Source organism: Dipodomys ordii, unplaced genomic scaffold (genome assembly GCF_000151885.1).
Source record: "Dipodomys ordii isolate 6190 unplaced genomic scaffold, Dord_2.0 Scaffold16, whole genome shotgun sequence".
Lineage (NCBI taxonomy): Eukaryota > Metazoa > Chordata > Mammalia > Rodentia > Heteromyidae > Dipodomys > Dipodomys ordii.
The window spans coordinates 19,119,070-19,136,718 of record NW_012267232.1 but is presented as its reverse complement, the minus strand read 5'-3'; the positions used below and the strand labels follow the sequence as shown (position 1 = coordinate 19,136,718).

At 40.4% G+C, this 17,649-nt stretch overlaps 1 protein-coding gene across 3 annotated transcripts in view; it reads right to left on the bottom strand.

Annotated features, from left to right (window-relative positions):
• Snx6 (sorting nexin 6) overlaps positions 1 to 17,649 on the bottom strand; it is a 53,547-nt gene that overhangs the window by 6,993 nt on the left and 28,905 nt on the right. For 2 of the 3 annotated variants that reach the window (XM_013012308.1, XM_013012307.1), the window contains exons 7-11: positions 14,918 to 15,013; positions 12,470 to 12,575; positions 9,374 to 9,449; positions 4,648 to 4,687; positions 3,693 to 3,779 (exon numbers count right to left, since the gene is read on the bottom strand). In XM_013012308.1, coding sequence (XP_012867762.1) covers positions 3,693 to 3,779; positions 4,648 to 4,687; positions 9,374 to 9,449; positions 12,470 to 12,575; positions 14,918 to 15,013 — 405 coding nt within the window. The remainder of the gene's footprint in view (positions 1 to 3,692; positions 3,780 to 4,647; positions 4,688 to 9,373; positions 9,450 to 12,469; positions 12,576 to 14,917; positions 15,014 to 17,649) is intronic. The other variant, XM_013012309.1, reaches the window with a different exon arrangement.

The window sequence follows — 17,649 nt, the reverse complement described above, 5'->3', positions numbered from 1 at the left end:
TCGGTCATGGGGCTCTGGGCCTGGGCGCTGTCCGTCATCTCTTCAGCTCAAGGCGGCTCTATCACTTGAGCTACAGCGCCACTTCCGGTTTTCTGGTAGTTTATTGGAGATAAGAGTTTCACAGACTTTCCTGCCCGGGCTGGCTTTGAACCATGATCCTCAGATCTCAGCCTCCTGAGTAGCTAGGATTATAGGCGTGAGCCATTGGCGCCCGGCTTTTTCTTTTTTTAAAGTAACAGTTTTTATTAGCCAGGAATGATGGCTCATGCCTGTAATCTCAGCTCCCAGTAAGTTTGAGGTCAGGCTGGGCTAGAGTTAGTAAAAGGCCAGCCAGAGCTAACAGCAAGATTCTGTCTCAGAACACCAAAGCAAAACAAACCAACCAGACAACACAATAATCAAAACCACCTACAGAAATCTTGACCAACTATCTTAACAAATTAGAAAAAGAAAGGAATTTCCTTAACCTGGTAAAGAGTGTCTCCAAAAAAATTACTTTTTACTACATGGGAGAAAAGTGGAAAAGTTTTCCACTCAAATCACATACAAAAGAAGATCTTTTATCCCATGTCTCCTATCATACTCCTTTTTTTGTCAATATGGCACTAGGGGCTCTAGTTAATACAGTAAGAAAAGGAAATAAAAGACATACAGATTAGTAAGGAAAAAATAACTGTCATTTTCCACAGGTGATGTGATGTTTTACACAAAAAATCTGAAGTAAATGATAAAAAAAATTCCTGGAACCAATAAATTATAACAAGATTGAAGGATACAAGGTTAATACAATGTAACTTTCTTATTCATTAGACATGAAAAAGCAAAATCTTAAAAGTTTTTTTTTTTTGTTGGTCGTGGGGCTTGAACTTTGGGCTTGGGCACTGTCCCTCAGCAGTTCAGCTCAAGGCGAGCACTCTACCACTTGGGCTACAGCACCACTTCCAGTTTTCTAGTGGTTTACTGGAGATAGGAGTCTCACGGTCTTTCCTGCCCAGGCTAGCTTTGAATTGCGATCCTCAGATCTCCGCCTCCTCCTGAGCAGCTAGGATTACAGGTGTGAGCCACTGGCGCCTGGCTTTAAAAGTTTTTAATATCATTTATGTTACATGTCTCAAAATCAAATACTGAAGATATGAACCTACCAAAAGACTACTAAATATAAAGACTTTAAGTTTCTGATAAAAGAAATTAATGAGTTAGTAAATAGATATCTTCCACATTAATGGATAGGAAGATATAATTCAATATTCAAAATGTCAGTACTTTTTGTTTTGTAGAACTAGGGATTGAACCCAGGGCCTTGCACATGCTAGGATAGTACCCTCTCAGTTATCATGCCTCAGGTCTTCTTGCTTTTTTTTTTTTTTGGCAGTCCTGGGAAACTCAGGACCTGGACACTGTCCCCGAAGCTTGAGCCACTTGAGCCACAGCACCACTTCTGGCTTTTTCTGTTCATGTGGTACTAAGGAATCAAACCCAGGGCTTCATGAATGCCAGGTAAGCACTCTACCACCAAACCACATTCCCAGCCCAGTCTTCTTGCTTTTAGTTTGTTTTCAGAAAGAGCCTCAAGCTAACTTTGCCCAAGCCCAATTCAAAATCTCAGTTCTTTCCAATTTGATTTATAGACTCAGTGTAATCCTAATCAGAATCCCAGTAAGTTACTTTGTGGCTACCAACAAACTGGCTCTAAGGTTTAAGTAGAAAGATTACTGGAAGAACGAAGTTGGAAGACTGTTACAATCCAACTTTTTTTGTTGTTGTTGGTCATGGGGTTTGAACTTGGCCTGGGCACTGTCCCTCAGCTAAGCTCTTTAGCTCAAGGCAAGTGCTCTACCACTTGGGCCACAATGCCACTTCGATTATTCTGGTGGTTTATTGGAGATAAGACTTTCCTGCCTGGGCTGGCTTTGAACTGCTATCTGCAGATCTCAGCCTCCTGAGTAGTTAGGATTACAGGCATGAGCCAACAGTGCCTGGCCCACAATCCAACTTAATTTTAAGACTTACTTTAAAAAAAAAAAAAAAAGACTTACTTTAAAAAGCAACAGTAGTTCAGACAGCTTGGTATCAAGATTAATGGACATAATAAAAAGCCCAGAAATGGGCCTATACAAATACAGCCAATTGGTGTTTCACAAAGGAGCAAAGGCAGTACAATAGAACAAAGACAGTTCTGGAATATAAATCCGCATGCTAAAATAGACATAACAACTGAATCTACCTTTCACAAAAATTAATCAAAACTGGAATATAAGCCTACATGTAAAAGGCAAAATAGACATTTTTGTTGTTGGCTGTAAGGCTTGAATTGAGGGCCTGAGTGCTATCTGTGAGCTTTTGTTTTTGGCTCAAGGCTAGCACTCTACCACTCTGAGCTACAGCTCACTTCCCAGTTTTCTGGTGGTTAATTAGATATAACAATCTCATAGACTCTTCTGCTCCAGATGGCTTCAAACTTCCATCCTCAGATCTCAGCCTCCTGAGTAGCTAGAATTACAGGCATGGGCCACAGGCATCCAGCCAAAACAGATTTTTTTTTTTGCCAGTGCTGGCGCTTGAATTCAGGGCCTGGGCATTGTCCCTGAGCTTCTTTTGCTCAAGGCTAGCACTCTACCACTTGAGCCACAACATCAATCCTTTTCTGTGTATGTGGTACTGAGGAACTGAACCCAGGACTTCATGCATACAAGGCAAGCAAGCACTCTACCACTAAGCCACATTCCCAGCCCCAAAACAGACTTCTTTATAACTAAAAACTTCCAGTCTAAGGGCATAGCTCCCTGGTAGAATTTATACTTTTCTAAGTTCAATCTCTAGCACCCAAGATAAAAAAAAAAATAAAGCTTTTTCTGCTAAAGACACTGTTAAGGAGACAACTCACAGAGTGGGGGAAAATATTTATAAGACACAAAAATAGGGGCTAGGAAGGTGGCTCAGTGGTAGAGCGCTTGCCTTGCATGCCTGAGGCCCTGGGTTCCATTCCTCAGCGCCATATAAGCAAAAAGAAAAAAGCTGGAAGTGGCGCTGTGGCTCAAGTGGTAGAGCGCTAGCCTTGAGCTGAAGAGCTGAGGGACAGTGCCTAGGCCCAGAGTTCAGGCCCCACAACTGGACCCCCCCCAAAAAAAAAGACACAAAAATGTTTATAAGATATATATAAGACTGCTATTTAAGAACCCTTAGAGCTGGGAAGGTGGCTCAGTGGTAGAGTGCTTGCTTCGCATGCATGAGGCCTTGGCTTCGATCCCTCAGCACCATATAAGCAAAAAAAAGCCAGAAGTGGCACTGTGGCTCAAGTGGTAGAGCACTAGCCTTGAGCTGAAGAGCTGAGGGACAGCGCCCAGGCCCAGAGTTCAGACCTTACTACCGGAACGAAAAAAAAAAAAAAATTCTAGATATGCTGTATTGGAGGTTTATAGAGCACACTTTTGTGTGGGGTTCCCTAATCTACAATTTCTAAAAGAAGGGAAAAACCTTCACACTTTTCAATATAATTTGTTTTATTTTTTGAGATTGGGTCTTGTTATGTTGCTGGGCTAGAGTCAAACTCAAAATTGTCCTGCCTCAGCCTCCTGAATTATAGGATTATAGGCATGAACCACCCATGTATGGCTTGAAAATAAAATTTAACTCCTAGGTAAGACATTCCTTAAAAAAATCAGTCCAAATAGTTCTATGAACAATGAAGTTACCTTAGCTGCTTGAGATTCTCTTAAGTAATATTTTAAGAGATCAGAAAGTTTGAGGTCCTCATCAGCAGATACTCGTGCTTCTATTTTCTAAAAAAAGGGGAGAAAGCTGAGTATTAAATCAGCAGTTATATTATAGTTTGAATAGCTTTTTTCTTTCTTTTTTTTTTTGCTGCCCCTGGGGCTTGAACTTAGGGTCTGGGCACTGTCCCTGAGCTTCTTTTGCTCAAGGCTGGTGCTCTACCACTTGAGCCACAGCTCCACTTCTGGTATTTTGCTGGATAATTAGAGATAAAGAGACTCACAGGCTTTAAAAGCTATCTTTGAACCACAATCCTCAGATGTTAGCCTTCTGAGTGGCTAGGATTATAGGAGTGAGCAACCAGCAGCTAGTATGTTGAATGGGTTTGTCTGTTTGCTTTTTTTCACCAGTCCTGGGGTTTGAACTCAGTCCTGGGCATTGTCCCTTACCTTCTTTTACTCATGGTTAGTATTCTCCCACCACTTGAGCCACAGAGCTTCTTCCAGTTTTTTCTGTGTATGTAGTTCTGAGGACTTGAACCCAGGGCTTCTTGCATGCTAGGTAAGCACTCTACCACTAAGCCACATTCCCAGCCCATGGTGAATGTTTTTCAACCAAGAATATGAATCTTTGCACAGTCTACCATTTAAGCTACACCTCCCAGCGCTGGACCAGTCCTGGGCACTGTTCCTGAACTTCTTTTGCTTAAGGCTAGCTAGCACTCTACCACTTGAGCCACAGCACCACTTCCAGCTTTTTCTGTGTATGTAGTTCTGAGGACTTGAACCCAGGGCTTCTTGCATGCAAGGCAAGCACTCTACTACTAAGTCACTTTCCCAGCCACCAGCCCTCCTTTTCACATTGTAAGTATAAAATACACTATTATTAACTATAAATACAACGTTATATACCATATTGCTAGATTTAAGTACTTACTCTTGTTTTATCAAACAGTTCTGAAACTTTGAGGAAAAACCTGGAAGGTAAAAATATTTTCATTAGAAACTATATTTAAAGTTTTGATTTTAACTAGTCAGTGAACATGCTCTCAAGCTATATTAATAATGGAAATCCTTGTTTCATTACATAAAAAAAATTCAGTGGTTTTTATTAATGAAAGACTTCATTCAGTTCAACAAAGATCTCTGTATACTTACAACCACAAAACAGATTACCTGAAATCTTTCACAGATTCGCTCTGATTTATATTGACTGACATTTTAAGCTAAACATTAAACTTAAAAAGTCAATTTAGGCTGGGCATTAGAGGTTCACACCTATAATCGTAGCTACTCAGGAGGCTGAGATCTGAGGATCGCAGTTCAAAGCCAGCCCAGACAGGAAAGTCTGAGAGACTCCAATTAGCCACCAGAAAACCAAAAGTGGCACTGTGGCATAAGTGGTAGAGTGTTCACCTTGAGCTAAAGAGCTGAGGGACAGCGTTCAGGCCCAGAGTTCAAGCCTCATGACGGACAAAAAAAAGTCACTTAATATTCTTCTTCCTTAATATATGACATATAGTCAGGAGCCGGTGGCTCATGCCTGTAATCTTTTCTACTGAGGAGGCTGAGATCTGATATCTGAGGATTGCAGTTGGAAGCTAGCCCAGGCAGGAAAGTCTGAGACTCTTTTTTTTTTTTATTGGTCGTGGGGCTTGAACTCTGGACCTGGGCGCTGTCCCTCAGCTCTTCAGCTCAAGGTGAGCGCTCTACCACTTGAGCTACAGCACCACTTCCGATTTTCTGGTGGTTTATTGGAGATAGGAGTCTCACAGTCTCTCCTGCCCAGGCTGGCTTTGAACCGCGATCCTCAGATCTCAGCCTCCTGAGTAGCTAGGATTACAGGCGTGAGCCACCAGCGCCCGGCTAGTCTGAGACTCTTAACTTCAATTAACCACCAGAAAACCAGAAGTGGCGCTGTGGCTCAAAGTGGTAGAGCACCAACCTTGAGCAAAAAAGTTCAAGGACAGCACCCAAACCTTGAGTTCAAGTCCCACGATCAACCAAAAAATCACATATATAATATATACTAAGTAAATCTTATAATTTTGAGGGTTTTTTTTGTTTGGTCGGTCGTGGGGCTTGAACTCTAGGCTGGGGCGCTATCCCTCAGCTCTTTAGCACAAGGTGAGCGCTCTACCGCTTGAGTCACAGCGCCACTTCCGGTTTTCTAGTGGTTCATTGGAAATAAGAGTTTCACAGACTTTCCTGCCCGGGTTGGCTTTGAACTGTGATCCTCAGATCTCAGCCTCCTAAGTAGCTAGGATTTCAGGCATGAGCCACTGGCGCCTGGCATAATTTTGAGTGTTATTACAGAAACAGAGAGAATACACAGAAAGAGACAAAAGGCCATTCTAAAGGAAAAACACTTGAAGTCCTTAGAGTTATTTGCTAGTTATTTTATGGTCATGAAGTTTATGAAGTTCTTGAAGTTTATGCAAGTTTATTTTCTTGTGATGCTTGGGATTTAAACCAGGCACACATGCCTACTAGGCAAAGCCTCTTCCACTGTGCTACATCCTCAGCTTTCATAGTTACTGCTTTAAACATTTCCAAATGGGGCTGGGAAGGTGGCTCAGTGGTAGAGCGCTTGCCTTGCATGCCTGAGGCCCTGGGTTCGATTCCTCAGCACCACATAAGCATAAAGAAAAAAGCCAGAAGTGGCGCTGTGGCTCAAGTGGTAGAGCGCTAGCCTTAAGCTGAAGAGCTGAGGGACAGCGTCCAGGCCCAGAGTTCAGGCCCCACGACCGGACCTAAAAAAAAAAAAAAAAAAAATTCCAAATATAGATGCTTTTGTTCTAGGAAACAACAAAAATGAATAATGATCTCAGTGTAGTTTCTCAAGCTAATGCATCCTAGAATTCTTATAAAGTTTAAGTGGGAAAGATTATAAAATCAATGAAAGCTCTAAAATTAAAAAAACAAATAACCAATTCCTCAGAATTCACTTTGACCTTTTTTGTGAGGCCATACTGTGGGTTCAATTCACCAAAAAAAAAAAAAATCCTTGATACTAAACTGTTAAAAGACACTGCATAAAACATATAGTTACAAATGACATTATAACTAGATAAAGGTAAATTATGTTAAAAGCAAAAGCAATTTAGTGAATTGTTTTATTGAAAAATAAACTTGCTTGGTTGGATTTAGTTTTGAAAACTTGGTAAAGTTAACTTCTTATCAGAGATAAAAATTAATTCTTTGGTAAGGTAGAATGTTAATTATTATAAGCTATGATACCTTGCTTTGCTCGAAAGCTTAGCTTTTGACAAGTTTCCCCACTTAAGAGCTGTTTAAGCCAGCACTGGTGGCTCATGCCTATAATCGTACCTAGTGCAGAGAAGGCTGATATGTGAGAATCACAGTTTGAAGCGAGCCCAGGCAGGAAAGTATGTAAGACTCATCTCCAATTAACCACCAAAAAGCTGGAAGTGGAACTATAGCTCAAATGGTAGTGCACTAGCTAGTCTTGAGCAAAAAAGCTCAGGGAGAACACTCAGGTCCTAAGTTCAAGTCCTAGGACTGGCACAAAAAAAGAAAAAAAAGTTGTTCAAAACACATTTGGATTGTTTTTTCGTTATGAATCAATTTTTAAAAATATAAAAGCAACTAAAAGCTAACTATAGTTAGATTAAAACTAGCATTAAGGACAATGCTTAAGCAATTTCCAGGATGCTTCTCTACTGGATTACCCTATGGTTACAATAGGATGCAGTCAGTTATAAAATCTAGAGGAATAACTTCTTTCAAAAGTAAAAACAAAGCAGCAGGGCACTTGGGAGGCTAAAATCAAGAGAATTACGTGTACCATTTTCTGCTTGAGCAGAAAACTCCAAAAGATTCCAACTCAAGGGAAAAAGCTGGATGTGGTAGCTTGAGCCTGTTAATCTATCTAGGGTGAAAAACAGGAGGATCTTGGTCCAGATGCAAGCCCAAGAAGGAATATCTTACCTCAAAAATAACTAGTGCAAAAAAAAAGGCTAGAGGCCTGGATCAGCTGTAGAACACCTATCTTGAATGTATAAGGCCCTGAATCCAACCCCTATACTAACAACAACAAAAAATTAAAACCTGACATCAAATTTTGCTTTAAAAAATCAATTTGAGCTGGGCATGGGTGGCTCATGCCTGTAATCCTACTCAGGAGGCTGAGGTCTGCGAACATGATTCAAAGCCAGCCTGGGCAGGAAAGTCCATGAGACACTCTTATCTCCAATTAACCACCAGAAAACTGGAAGTGGCTCTATGGCTCAAGTGGTAGTGCTCATCTTGAGCTGAAAAGCTCAGGGACAGCGCCCAGGCTCAGAGCTCAAGCCCCATGACAGACAGACAGACAGACACACAAACACAAAGTAAATTTGATAGACATGGTGGTGTACCTATAATCCTAGCTCCTAGAAGTCTGAGACAGTATGATTTCAAGTTCAAGACCAGCCTGAGGTACAAAGAAAGAAAGAAAGAAAGAAACAACAAAAAGAACGTTGGGTATTTGTGGCTCACGTCTGCAATCCTAGCTATTCAGGAGACCGAGGATTACAGTTCGAAGCCAGCCTGAACAGGAAAGACCAAGAGACATTCTTATCTCCAATTAACCCAGGAAAGGAAAGAGGAAAAAGGAAAGGAAGAAAACAAACCAGAAGTGGAGCTGTGGTTCAAGTGGTAGAGTGCTATCCTGGAGAGAAAAAGCTCCCAGGCCTTGAGTTCAAGCTTTAGGACTGGAACACACACACACACACACACACACACATGCACGCATGCACACACGCGCACACACACACACACACACACCCATAATATTCCACTTCCTAATGTACTGCTGGTATTATAAATATGTACCACCCCACTCCACCCTACCCCCCCAAAAGTTTTTATTTATGATAAACTAGACAACACTCTGATGCAAATTCTCATATATGTACATAAACTAGCCAGTTTTATCCAATAAAACATTGTAATTATTAAATATACTGAAGCCCTGCCTTTTTGTTTGTTTGCCGGTCCTGGGTCTTGAACTCTGGGCCTGGGCACTGTTCTTGAGCTTTTTTGCTCAAGGCTAGCACTCTACCACTTGAGTCACAGTGCCACTTCCAGTTTTTTTTTAAAAGTAATTTATTGGAGATAAAAGTCTCAGAGTTTCCTGCCTGGGCTGGCTCTGAATCATGATCTTCAGCTCTCAACCTCCTGAGGAGCTAGAATTATAAGCATGAACCACTGGAGACCAGCATACTAAAACCCATTTTTATTTCTTGATTTAAAACCAGTTAGTCAATATTTTGACAAAAATATTCCAAAATTCTTGTCTAAATTGTAAGTATTATGTGTGCCTGGGATGGCAATAGAAGTATTTCTCTTCTTTATTTATAGTTAATGTTCTTAAGAAGAATCCTTACTTGCATCCAGGTGCTGTGGCTTATGTTTTCTAATCCTAGCTACTCAGAAGGCTGATCTGAGGATCATAGGATCAGGGTCTAAAGCTAGCCCAGGCAGCAAAGTCTATGAGACTTTTATCTCCAATTAACCAGCAAAAAGTCAGAAGTGGAAGTTTGGCTCAAATGGTAGAGCATTAGCCTTGAGCAGGAAAAGCCAAATGAGAGCACAAGGTCCTAAGTTTAAATCCCAACACTGGAACAAAAAAATAATAATAATAAAAGAAAAATCCTTACTTGCATATATCTGTAGAATCCTGAGTTCCTAAAGCATAGAGTGAAGAACCAATTCTATTGTAATCATCTGCAGCACCTAGGCAGAAAGTTTGAAGAATTCAATATATCTCTTCATTGATTTAAAAATCGTTAGCAAGCAACGTGTTTATAATACCCAAAGAATAGCAAAAGAAATGACACAAACTATTGTAAAACAACATGATTGTTATAATAGACATGTAAAAATTACTTTGGAAACCAGATGCCAGTTTACACCCATAATCTTAGGAGGCTGAGATCTGAGGATCATAGTTCAAAGCCAGTACAGGCAGAAAAGTCTTTGAGAAAGTTCTATGGTTCATTTCTAATTAACCTCTAAAAAAAACAGAAGTGGAACTGTCATTCAAGTGGTAAAATGCCAGCTTTGAGCAAAAAACCTAATGAGCAACAGGTGCTGGTAGCTCAAGTCTGTAATCCTGTAGCTACTCAGGAAGCTGATATCTGAAGATCACAGTTCAAAGCCAGCCCAAGCAGGAAAACCTGAAATTCTTTTTTTTTTTTTTTGTGGGTCCGGTAGTGGGGCCTGAACTCTGGGCCTGGACGCTGTCTCTCAGCTCTTCAGCTCAAGGCTAGTGCTCTACCATCTGAGGCACAGCGCCACTTCTGGCTTTTTTTCTTTTTGCTTATGTGGTGCTGGGGAATCAAACCCAGGGCCTCACGCATGCAAGGCAAGCACTCTATCACTGAGCCACCTTCCCAGCCCTATAACCTGAGATTCTTATCTCCAATTAACCATCAGAAGACCAGAAGTGGCATTATAGCTTAAAGTGGTAGAATGCTAGCCTTGAGCAAGAGATCAAGGACAGCACCCAGTCCCTGAGTTCAAGCCTATGACTGACCAAAAAACAAAAAAAGCTAATGGACAGACAGCACCCAGGCCCTGAGTTCAAGCTTCAGTACTAGCACAAAACAACAACAAAAAAGAAACACAGAACTAATAAATAATGCAGTAAAGCTGCAGGATACAAGTCTAACAATTTCCTAATAAGTTAAATATAGGGCTGGCAATGTGGCTTAATGGAGAGTGCTTGCCTAGCATGCATGAAGCCCTAGGTTCGATTTCTCAGCTCCATATATACAGTAAAAAATTTGTGGACTTCTAGGGTAGAGATTTATTATAACCAATTTTTACTGCTTCATCAATTAGAAACCTTCAGTAAAAGTCTTTTTTTTTTTTTAACTGAGAAGTAGTGGTAGGAAAAAAATAGTGACTATTAGTTCAGTTTGGTGTTACTGCCCTGATTTTTATATACTGAGGCACAACAGTCTATCCATTTATTTTTTTTTTTTACATTGTAAGTGCAAATATCAACATGGTAGAAAAGAAAAAAGGATCATAGTATTTTTGGAAGTTCTTTTTCCCAGTATTGGAGTTTGAATTCAAGACTGTGTAATCTGCCTGCTGGCTGGTGCTCTACTACTTGAGCTACATCTCCAGCCCAGCCTTTTCCAGGTTAATTAGAGATGGAGTCTCACAGACTTTTCTGGTATTTTTGTACCGGGCTTAAACTCAGGGCCTAGATGCTATATACCTTAGCTTTTTTTGCTTCAAGGTTAGAGCTCTACCACTTAAGCCACAGTTCCAATTTTACCACACACACACATATGTGCTGATTCTAGGGCTTGAATTCAGGGCCTGGGTGTTGTCCTTGAGCTTTTTGGCTCAAGGCTGGCACTCTACCACTTGAGCTACATCTCCACTTCTAGCTATTTTTGAGGTTAGGGGACAATGACAATTAAGTGGAGATAAGAGTATCATGGACTTCCCTGCCCAGCTGGCTTGTGAGCTTCCAGGGCCTGGCTCTTTTTCTTTTCTTTTTTTTTTGGTTAGGTCCAAGACCAGAACTTGAACTCAGTACCTGATGTTTTTGCTCAATGGCTAGCACTCTACCATCTAAGCCACACCTTCAACCTCAAAGGCCTGGCTATTTTTATTTTTATTTATTTTTGTCAGTCGTGGCTCTGAACTCAGGGCCTGGGTACTATCCTCGAGCTTTTCTGCTCAAGGCTAGCACTCTACCACTTTAAGCCACAGGTCCACTTTCAGTTTTCTGGTGGTTAATTGAAATAGTTCTCATGGATATTCCAGCGTGGGCTGGCTTCAAATCAAGATCCTCAGACTCAGCCTCCACAACAGCTACAGGCATGAGCCATTAGCACCTGGCAGCCTATTTTTAATAAAAAGTTTGATATCACAGATTCTCAATGAGCCTTTTTAAAAAAATTATTTGTATTTGAAAGACTTGTTTTGGGACAAGATCGTGCTGTGTAACTTAGGCTGACCTCAAACGTACAATCCTGTCACTCAACCCCTTAATTGCTGGGATGACAGGCATGTCACCATACTTGGTAAAGACTCATTTCAAAAAGGCCTTGTGGGGGACTATGTGCTGATGATTCACACCTGTAATCCTAGCTACTCAGGAGGATAGCTGTTCAAAGCCTGTCCAGGCAGGAAAGTCCATGAGACTCTCATCTCCAATTAACCACCAGAAAACCAGAAGTGGCACTGTGGCTCAAGTGGTAGAGCACTCACTTTGAGCTGAAGAGCTCAGGGACAGTTCCCAGGCCCAGAGTTCAAGCCCGATGACCGACAAAAACAAAACAAAATAAACAAAACAAAAGGCTCTGTGGGGAAGCCAAGGCAGGAAGATCTTGAGTTTTAAAACCATTCTTCAATATATAACCTATTAAAAAAATACCCTTGGGTTTAGGTTTCATAGATCACAATTTGAGAACCACTGATCTAATATCAATAGCTAGTCAGAAGGCTGAAATCTGAGGATCATGGTTGAAAGCCAGCCCAGGCACCGCAGCAGGAAAGTCCATGAGACTCTCATCTCCAATAAACAACCAGAAAACCAGAAGTGGTGCTGTGGCTCAAGCAGTAGAGCACTCGCTTTGAGATGGAGAACTCAGGGACATCTCCCAAGCCCATAGTTCAAACCCCATGACAACAGAACAAAACAAAAAAAGGCTTTTATAAATTGTAAATACATGTCAACCTCATAATTATTCCACTAAGAAATACAAACTTTAGCCACTGAAGAATCTTACTTTTGTGAGATCTTGTCATCCTATCAGATTTAGCAGATGCATCCTTAACACGATTATGATATTCTAAAAGAAATGTTCGTTCATGTTCAAAGAAATCATCTACATCCTATGGGATCAAAAGAAAACATGAGCTTTTCCGTTTATTTGTTTTAGTACAGTATGCAAATCACTTTGTCACCATTATAAATATAAAAAGTTCATTAGGAAAACAGTGCAGCTTTCTACTAAAAATCAAGGTCTATATATGCTAAGTTCATCAACACAAAAACTTTATAGACATGACTTCTATCAAGTAAGCAAGCAATAGATGGTTTTGGAACTAAAGGAAATTCATGTTCACACTACATTCTGAAATATCTCTACTTGCACTCTGCTTCTACAAACACATTACCAGAAGGAGTAATTAATCACTTTTGAGAAAAGCAAAAAAGAAAAAAAATTCTGGTCTTTAGAAGTGAAAAAACTACTTTTCCCGGTCTAATATGCATTCTATGGGCACCATTGGAAGGCTGATAGGCAGACTTCTGACTGCTGTGGGGAACTTGGCCAAATTAGCTATCAAGAAGCAATGATATGATTAATCACTACCCCTTAAATTTTTTTAAAAATAAGGCTTTTTAAAAATAAGGCCATTTGGGGGCTGGGAAGGTGGCTCAGTGGTAGAGTGCTTGCCTTGCATGCAATGAGGCCCTGGGTTCGATTCCTCAGCACCACATAAGCAAAAAGAAAAAAGCAGGAAGTGGCGCTGTGGCTCAAGTGGTAGAACACTAGCCTTGAGCTGAAGAGCTGGGGGACAGCTTCCAGGACCAGAGTTCAGGCCCCACAACCGGACCCAGAAAGAAAAAAAAAAAAAAAAGCTATTTTGGGCTGGAAGGCAGATCAGTGGTAGAGTGCTTGCCTAGAATGCATGAGGCCCTGGGTTCGATTCATTCCTCAGCACCACATATGTAGAAAAAGCTGAAAGTGGCACTGTGGCTCAAGTGATAAGAATGCTAGCCTTGAGCTGAAGAGCTGAAGGACAATGCCCAGGCCCAGAGTTCAGGCCCCACAACTGACCCCCAAAAAAGACCGCTTTTTTATACATTAATTTTTTGGGGGGAGTCCGGTCATGGGGCCTGAACTCTGGGCCTGGGCACTGTCACTCAGCAATTCAGCTCAAGGCTAGCACTCTACCACTTGAGCCACAGCACCACTTCCGGCTTTTTTCTTTTTGCTTATGTGGTGCTGAGGAATGGAACCCAGGGCCTCAGGCATGAAAGGCAAGCGCTCTACCATTGAGCCACCTTCCCAGCCCCTACATTAAATTTTTTTCATAGTAGTTTCTCCCTTTCTAAAGTGGTAATCAATCTTTGTTCTCATTTATAAAAGTCATAACCAACAGTAGTTTACATTTAATCACTAAGGAAAAACATCAAAATGGAAGCAGGTTGCCTCTTTCCTAGGAAAGAGCACCCACAGCCTTTGCATTGTCAATGGAATCAACAATCAAATGACTCTTTCTCTGGAAAGTCTAAGTAGAAATACAAAAATAGTATTATACAGTTAACTTTAATTGTAAACACATATACACATAAACAGTCAATAACAAAGCGGCATCATTAATCTTCATCATTAGTCTTCCTTACTATTGCCTGATAATGTAATATTCAACATTTTTCTCATATTTTACTGGTAAGAGTTTTCAGATAAATCCTTTTTACCATTTTTAAAACATTAAGAAAAATGTATGTGTTATTTTAGTAGGTAAATAACTGTCTCATGCATTAGCTCATTTAATCTTTCCAGCTAGGTGGTATTAATCCCAATGTGAAAATGGAAAAGTTGAGATTCAGAGAAACTTTCCCCAAGATTACAGAGCTAGAAGAGATCATCAAACCTTAACTGAGGTCTTCTAACTCCAGATATGAACCTGAGCCCTTAACATTTGCAGGGCTAGGTTGAGAGCTAAAATAGAAATAGAGGTAGTTCCTCTTCTTGTCCCACTCTAAAGCTGTCTACCCAACACTCAGGACCTAGAGTGCATGTGGTTAGACATTTCATCCTTCACACTGTCTCTATCCTGCCTTTTCATCTACCCAGCATCCCATGGTCAGTTCCTGACTATCTACAGGAACACAGTAAGGGAAGAGGTCCATGCCAGATGTGGAAGGAGGCTTGGGATTTGGACAGGGAAATATGGGGGTCTAGATATCTGGAATAATCAGGTTTGGAAGGAAGAGGCTTAAGCTATAGATAGGAAAATTCCCTTAGACTGGAAACTTCTAATCTTTGGAGACAGAACCTAGATAAAAGAGAAATAGGAACAAGAAGGAACGTTTTCCAGGCCTTAGGGTTCTACTGTTCAAACTTTTCTTTTGGTTGATTTTAAATACCTGATAGCTCAATCTATGACCTTTGTAAAGGTAAATTCTCAACTAATGACAATGTTAATAAAATTAAAAATCCTACCTTTACACCTGAAACAATTACTCCATCTGCTGATTTAACCATGTTTTTAAAGAAATCCTCAAGTTTTTCTTTTTTGTTCTTTCCTCGCACACTCAGCTGAAAAAAAAAGTAGTATGTTAGCTTTTCATTTTCTTGGAGGGGGAGGTGTGTTGGCAGTTCTGGGGCTTGAACTCAGGAACTACACTCTGTCCCTGAGCCAGTACTCTACCACTTGAACCACAGCTCTACTTCCAGCTGTTTTGGTGGGTAATTGGAGATAGGAGTCTCACAGACTTTCCTACCCAGGCTAGATTCGAACTATGATCTTTCGATCTCAACCTCCTGAGTAGCTAGGATTATAGGCAGGAATCATCAGTACCTTGTCTTTCTTTATTTTTGAAATGTAATTGTATAATGTAGCTCAAGCTGGTTTTGAACTTATGATTCTCCTATCTCAGCCTCCTGGGTGCTGTGATTTCTGGTCTTACAGGTATGCATCAACCACGCCAGCTACTTTTAATTTCTTACAAAACTATCAATCTTTTCCAACGTACTTTTCCATTTACTACTCTATCTCTACAGAACTTTAGACTCCAAATAATTCCCACCACTAGTGCTGAACTTTTAGTTTCTTCTTCCCACTCTACTCAGGAGTTGGGAACATAGTTAAGCATCAAGAGTACTTGTCTAGTATAAGATGCTGAGTTTAAGCACAACATAATATACATACAAACACATACAAACTACTCAAGATTAAATATCCAAGTTAAAAGGCACATGAAGGCCTATAATCCCAGACCTATGGAGCTAGAAACAGGAGGATTTTCAGTTCAAGGCTAGCCTGGACTACATAGGGAGACCCTGTCTCCAAAAAAAAAAAAAAAAAAGCCAAATGTGGTAAACTCCTTAGTAATCTTATCCCTACCCTCAAAGTAACTTATGGTGCAGAGGAGGATATGGAGATAAAAATGTTTGATTAAATACAGTACAATGAATATGACATTAGAAATATATATTTAGACTAGCAGAACATAAAGGAATTTAGTAGTCTTGGGGAAAAACAACAATAAAATTAGACCTTGCAATGTAGAAAGTAAATTCTTTCACTGGGTATAAAATAGATAGGACTTACTGACCACAGCAATAGTAAGAGAATAAAATATATAAAACTTATTGGTGCCTTCTTGGAGATACAGAAAATTAAAGGAGGCATAGTTGGAAGAATAATTCATTTGAGCATAATATAGACAGTAAGAGTTTCTCAGTAGGTTAAATATATAGGCCTGGTACTCAAGAGTATTCAGACATACAAGTTAACAGCATGATGTATGTGAAGCCATAAGAGTATATAAGATCACCTGTGGGAAAGTTACAGAATTTGTAATTTAAAGAAATTTCAAATTTCTAGAATGTTCAATGATCCTTGTAAAGGAAAGAATTTAAATGAAAAGGGGAAAGAGCCAAGAAGAAGCCTCATTTAGGAAAGACAGAGAGAGAACTCCAGGCCTTGCACTTTTGTGCAAGTTTTTTCTCCCCTCACAAATGGTTCTCTACCACCTGAACTGCACTTTCAGTTCCAACTTTTTACTAGTTAACTGAAGATAGAGTTTTTCAGATGTCTGCCTATGCCAACTTTGAACCACAATCCTAAAATCTCACCATTCTGAATAGATAGGATTATAGACAAGAGATACTGTCCTCCTCTCCTTCTTCCCTTCCTTCCTAATAGGAGGTATGAACTCAGGACTTGGTGCTCATTTGGCTTGCTTGTTCACAGCTGGTACTCTACCACCTGAGACACAGGAAATATTCTAAAGATAAGGAAGTACAAGGGATCTAGCATAGCTTGAAAGATACATTAGTCCTAATATTGTAAACCATATTAAACAATGAAGAACAAAAACGCATGATCATCTAAAATAATGTACTTTTTGTTGTTTGTTGGGGCCTGAACTCAGCCTGAGGCTGTCCCTGAGCTTTTTCACTAAAGGCTAATGCTCTACCACTTTGAACCACAGTTCCACTTGCAATTTTCTGGTGGTTAATTGAAGATAAAAAGTCTCACAGCCCATGTAATTGTAACCCCTCTGTACAGTATTTTCACAATAAAATAAAAAATAAAAAGTCACACAGACTTTCCTGATCAGGCTGGCTTTGAACCATGATCCTCATATATTAGCCTCCTGAGTAGCCAGGACAGAAGTAAGACACAGATACCCAGTTAAAATGTACTTCTGCATGATAACTATGCTCAATAAATTAGGAAAAGAAACAAATGTCTTTTCTTCTACAAAAAAACCCCAAAACAACAAAAAGAACACACAACAAATACCACTATTTTTTTGGGTGCTAGTCCTAGGCCTTGAACTCAGGGCCTAGGCACTGGCCCTGAGCCTCTTTGTGTTCAAGTCTGGTGTACTCTACCACTTAATACTTGATACACAGCATCGCTTTCCTGCCTGGGCTGGCTTCAAACCACAATCCTCCGGAGTACCTAGGATTACAGACATGAACCATCAGTGCCTGGCTCTAATACCACTCTTTTTTTTTTTTTGTCGGTTGTGGGGCTTGAACTCTGGGCCTTAACATTGTCCTTCAGCGCTTCGGCTCAAGGTGAGTGCTCTACCACTTGAGCCACATCACTACTTCTGGTTTTCTGTGGTTTATTGGAGATAAGAGTCTCATGGACTTTACTGCCCAAGCTGGCTTTGGACAGTGATCCTCAGATCTCAGCCTCCTTAGTAGCTAGGATT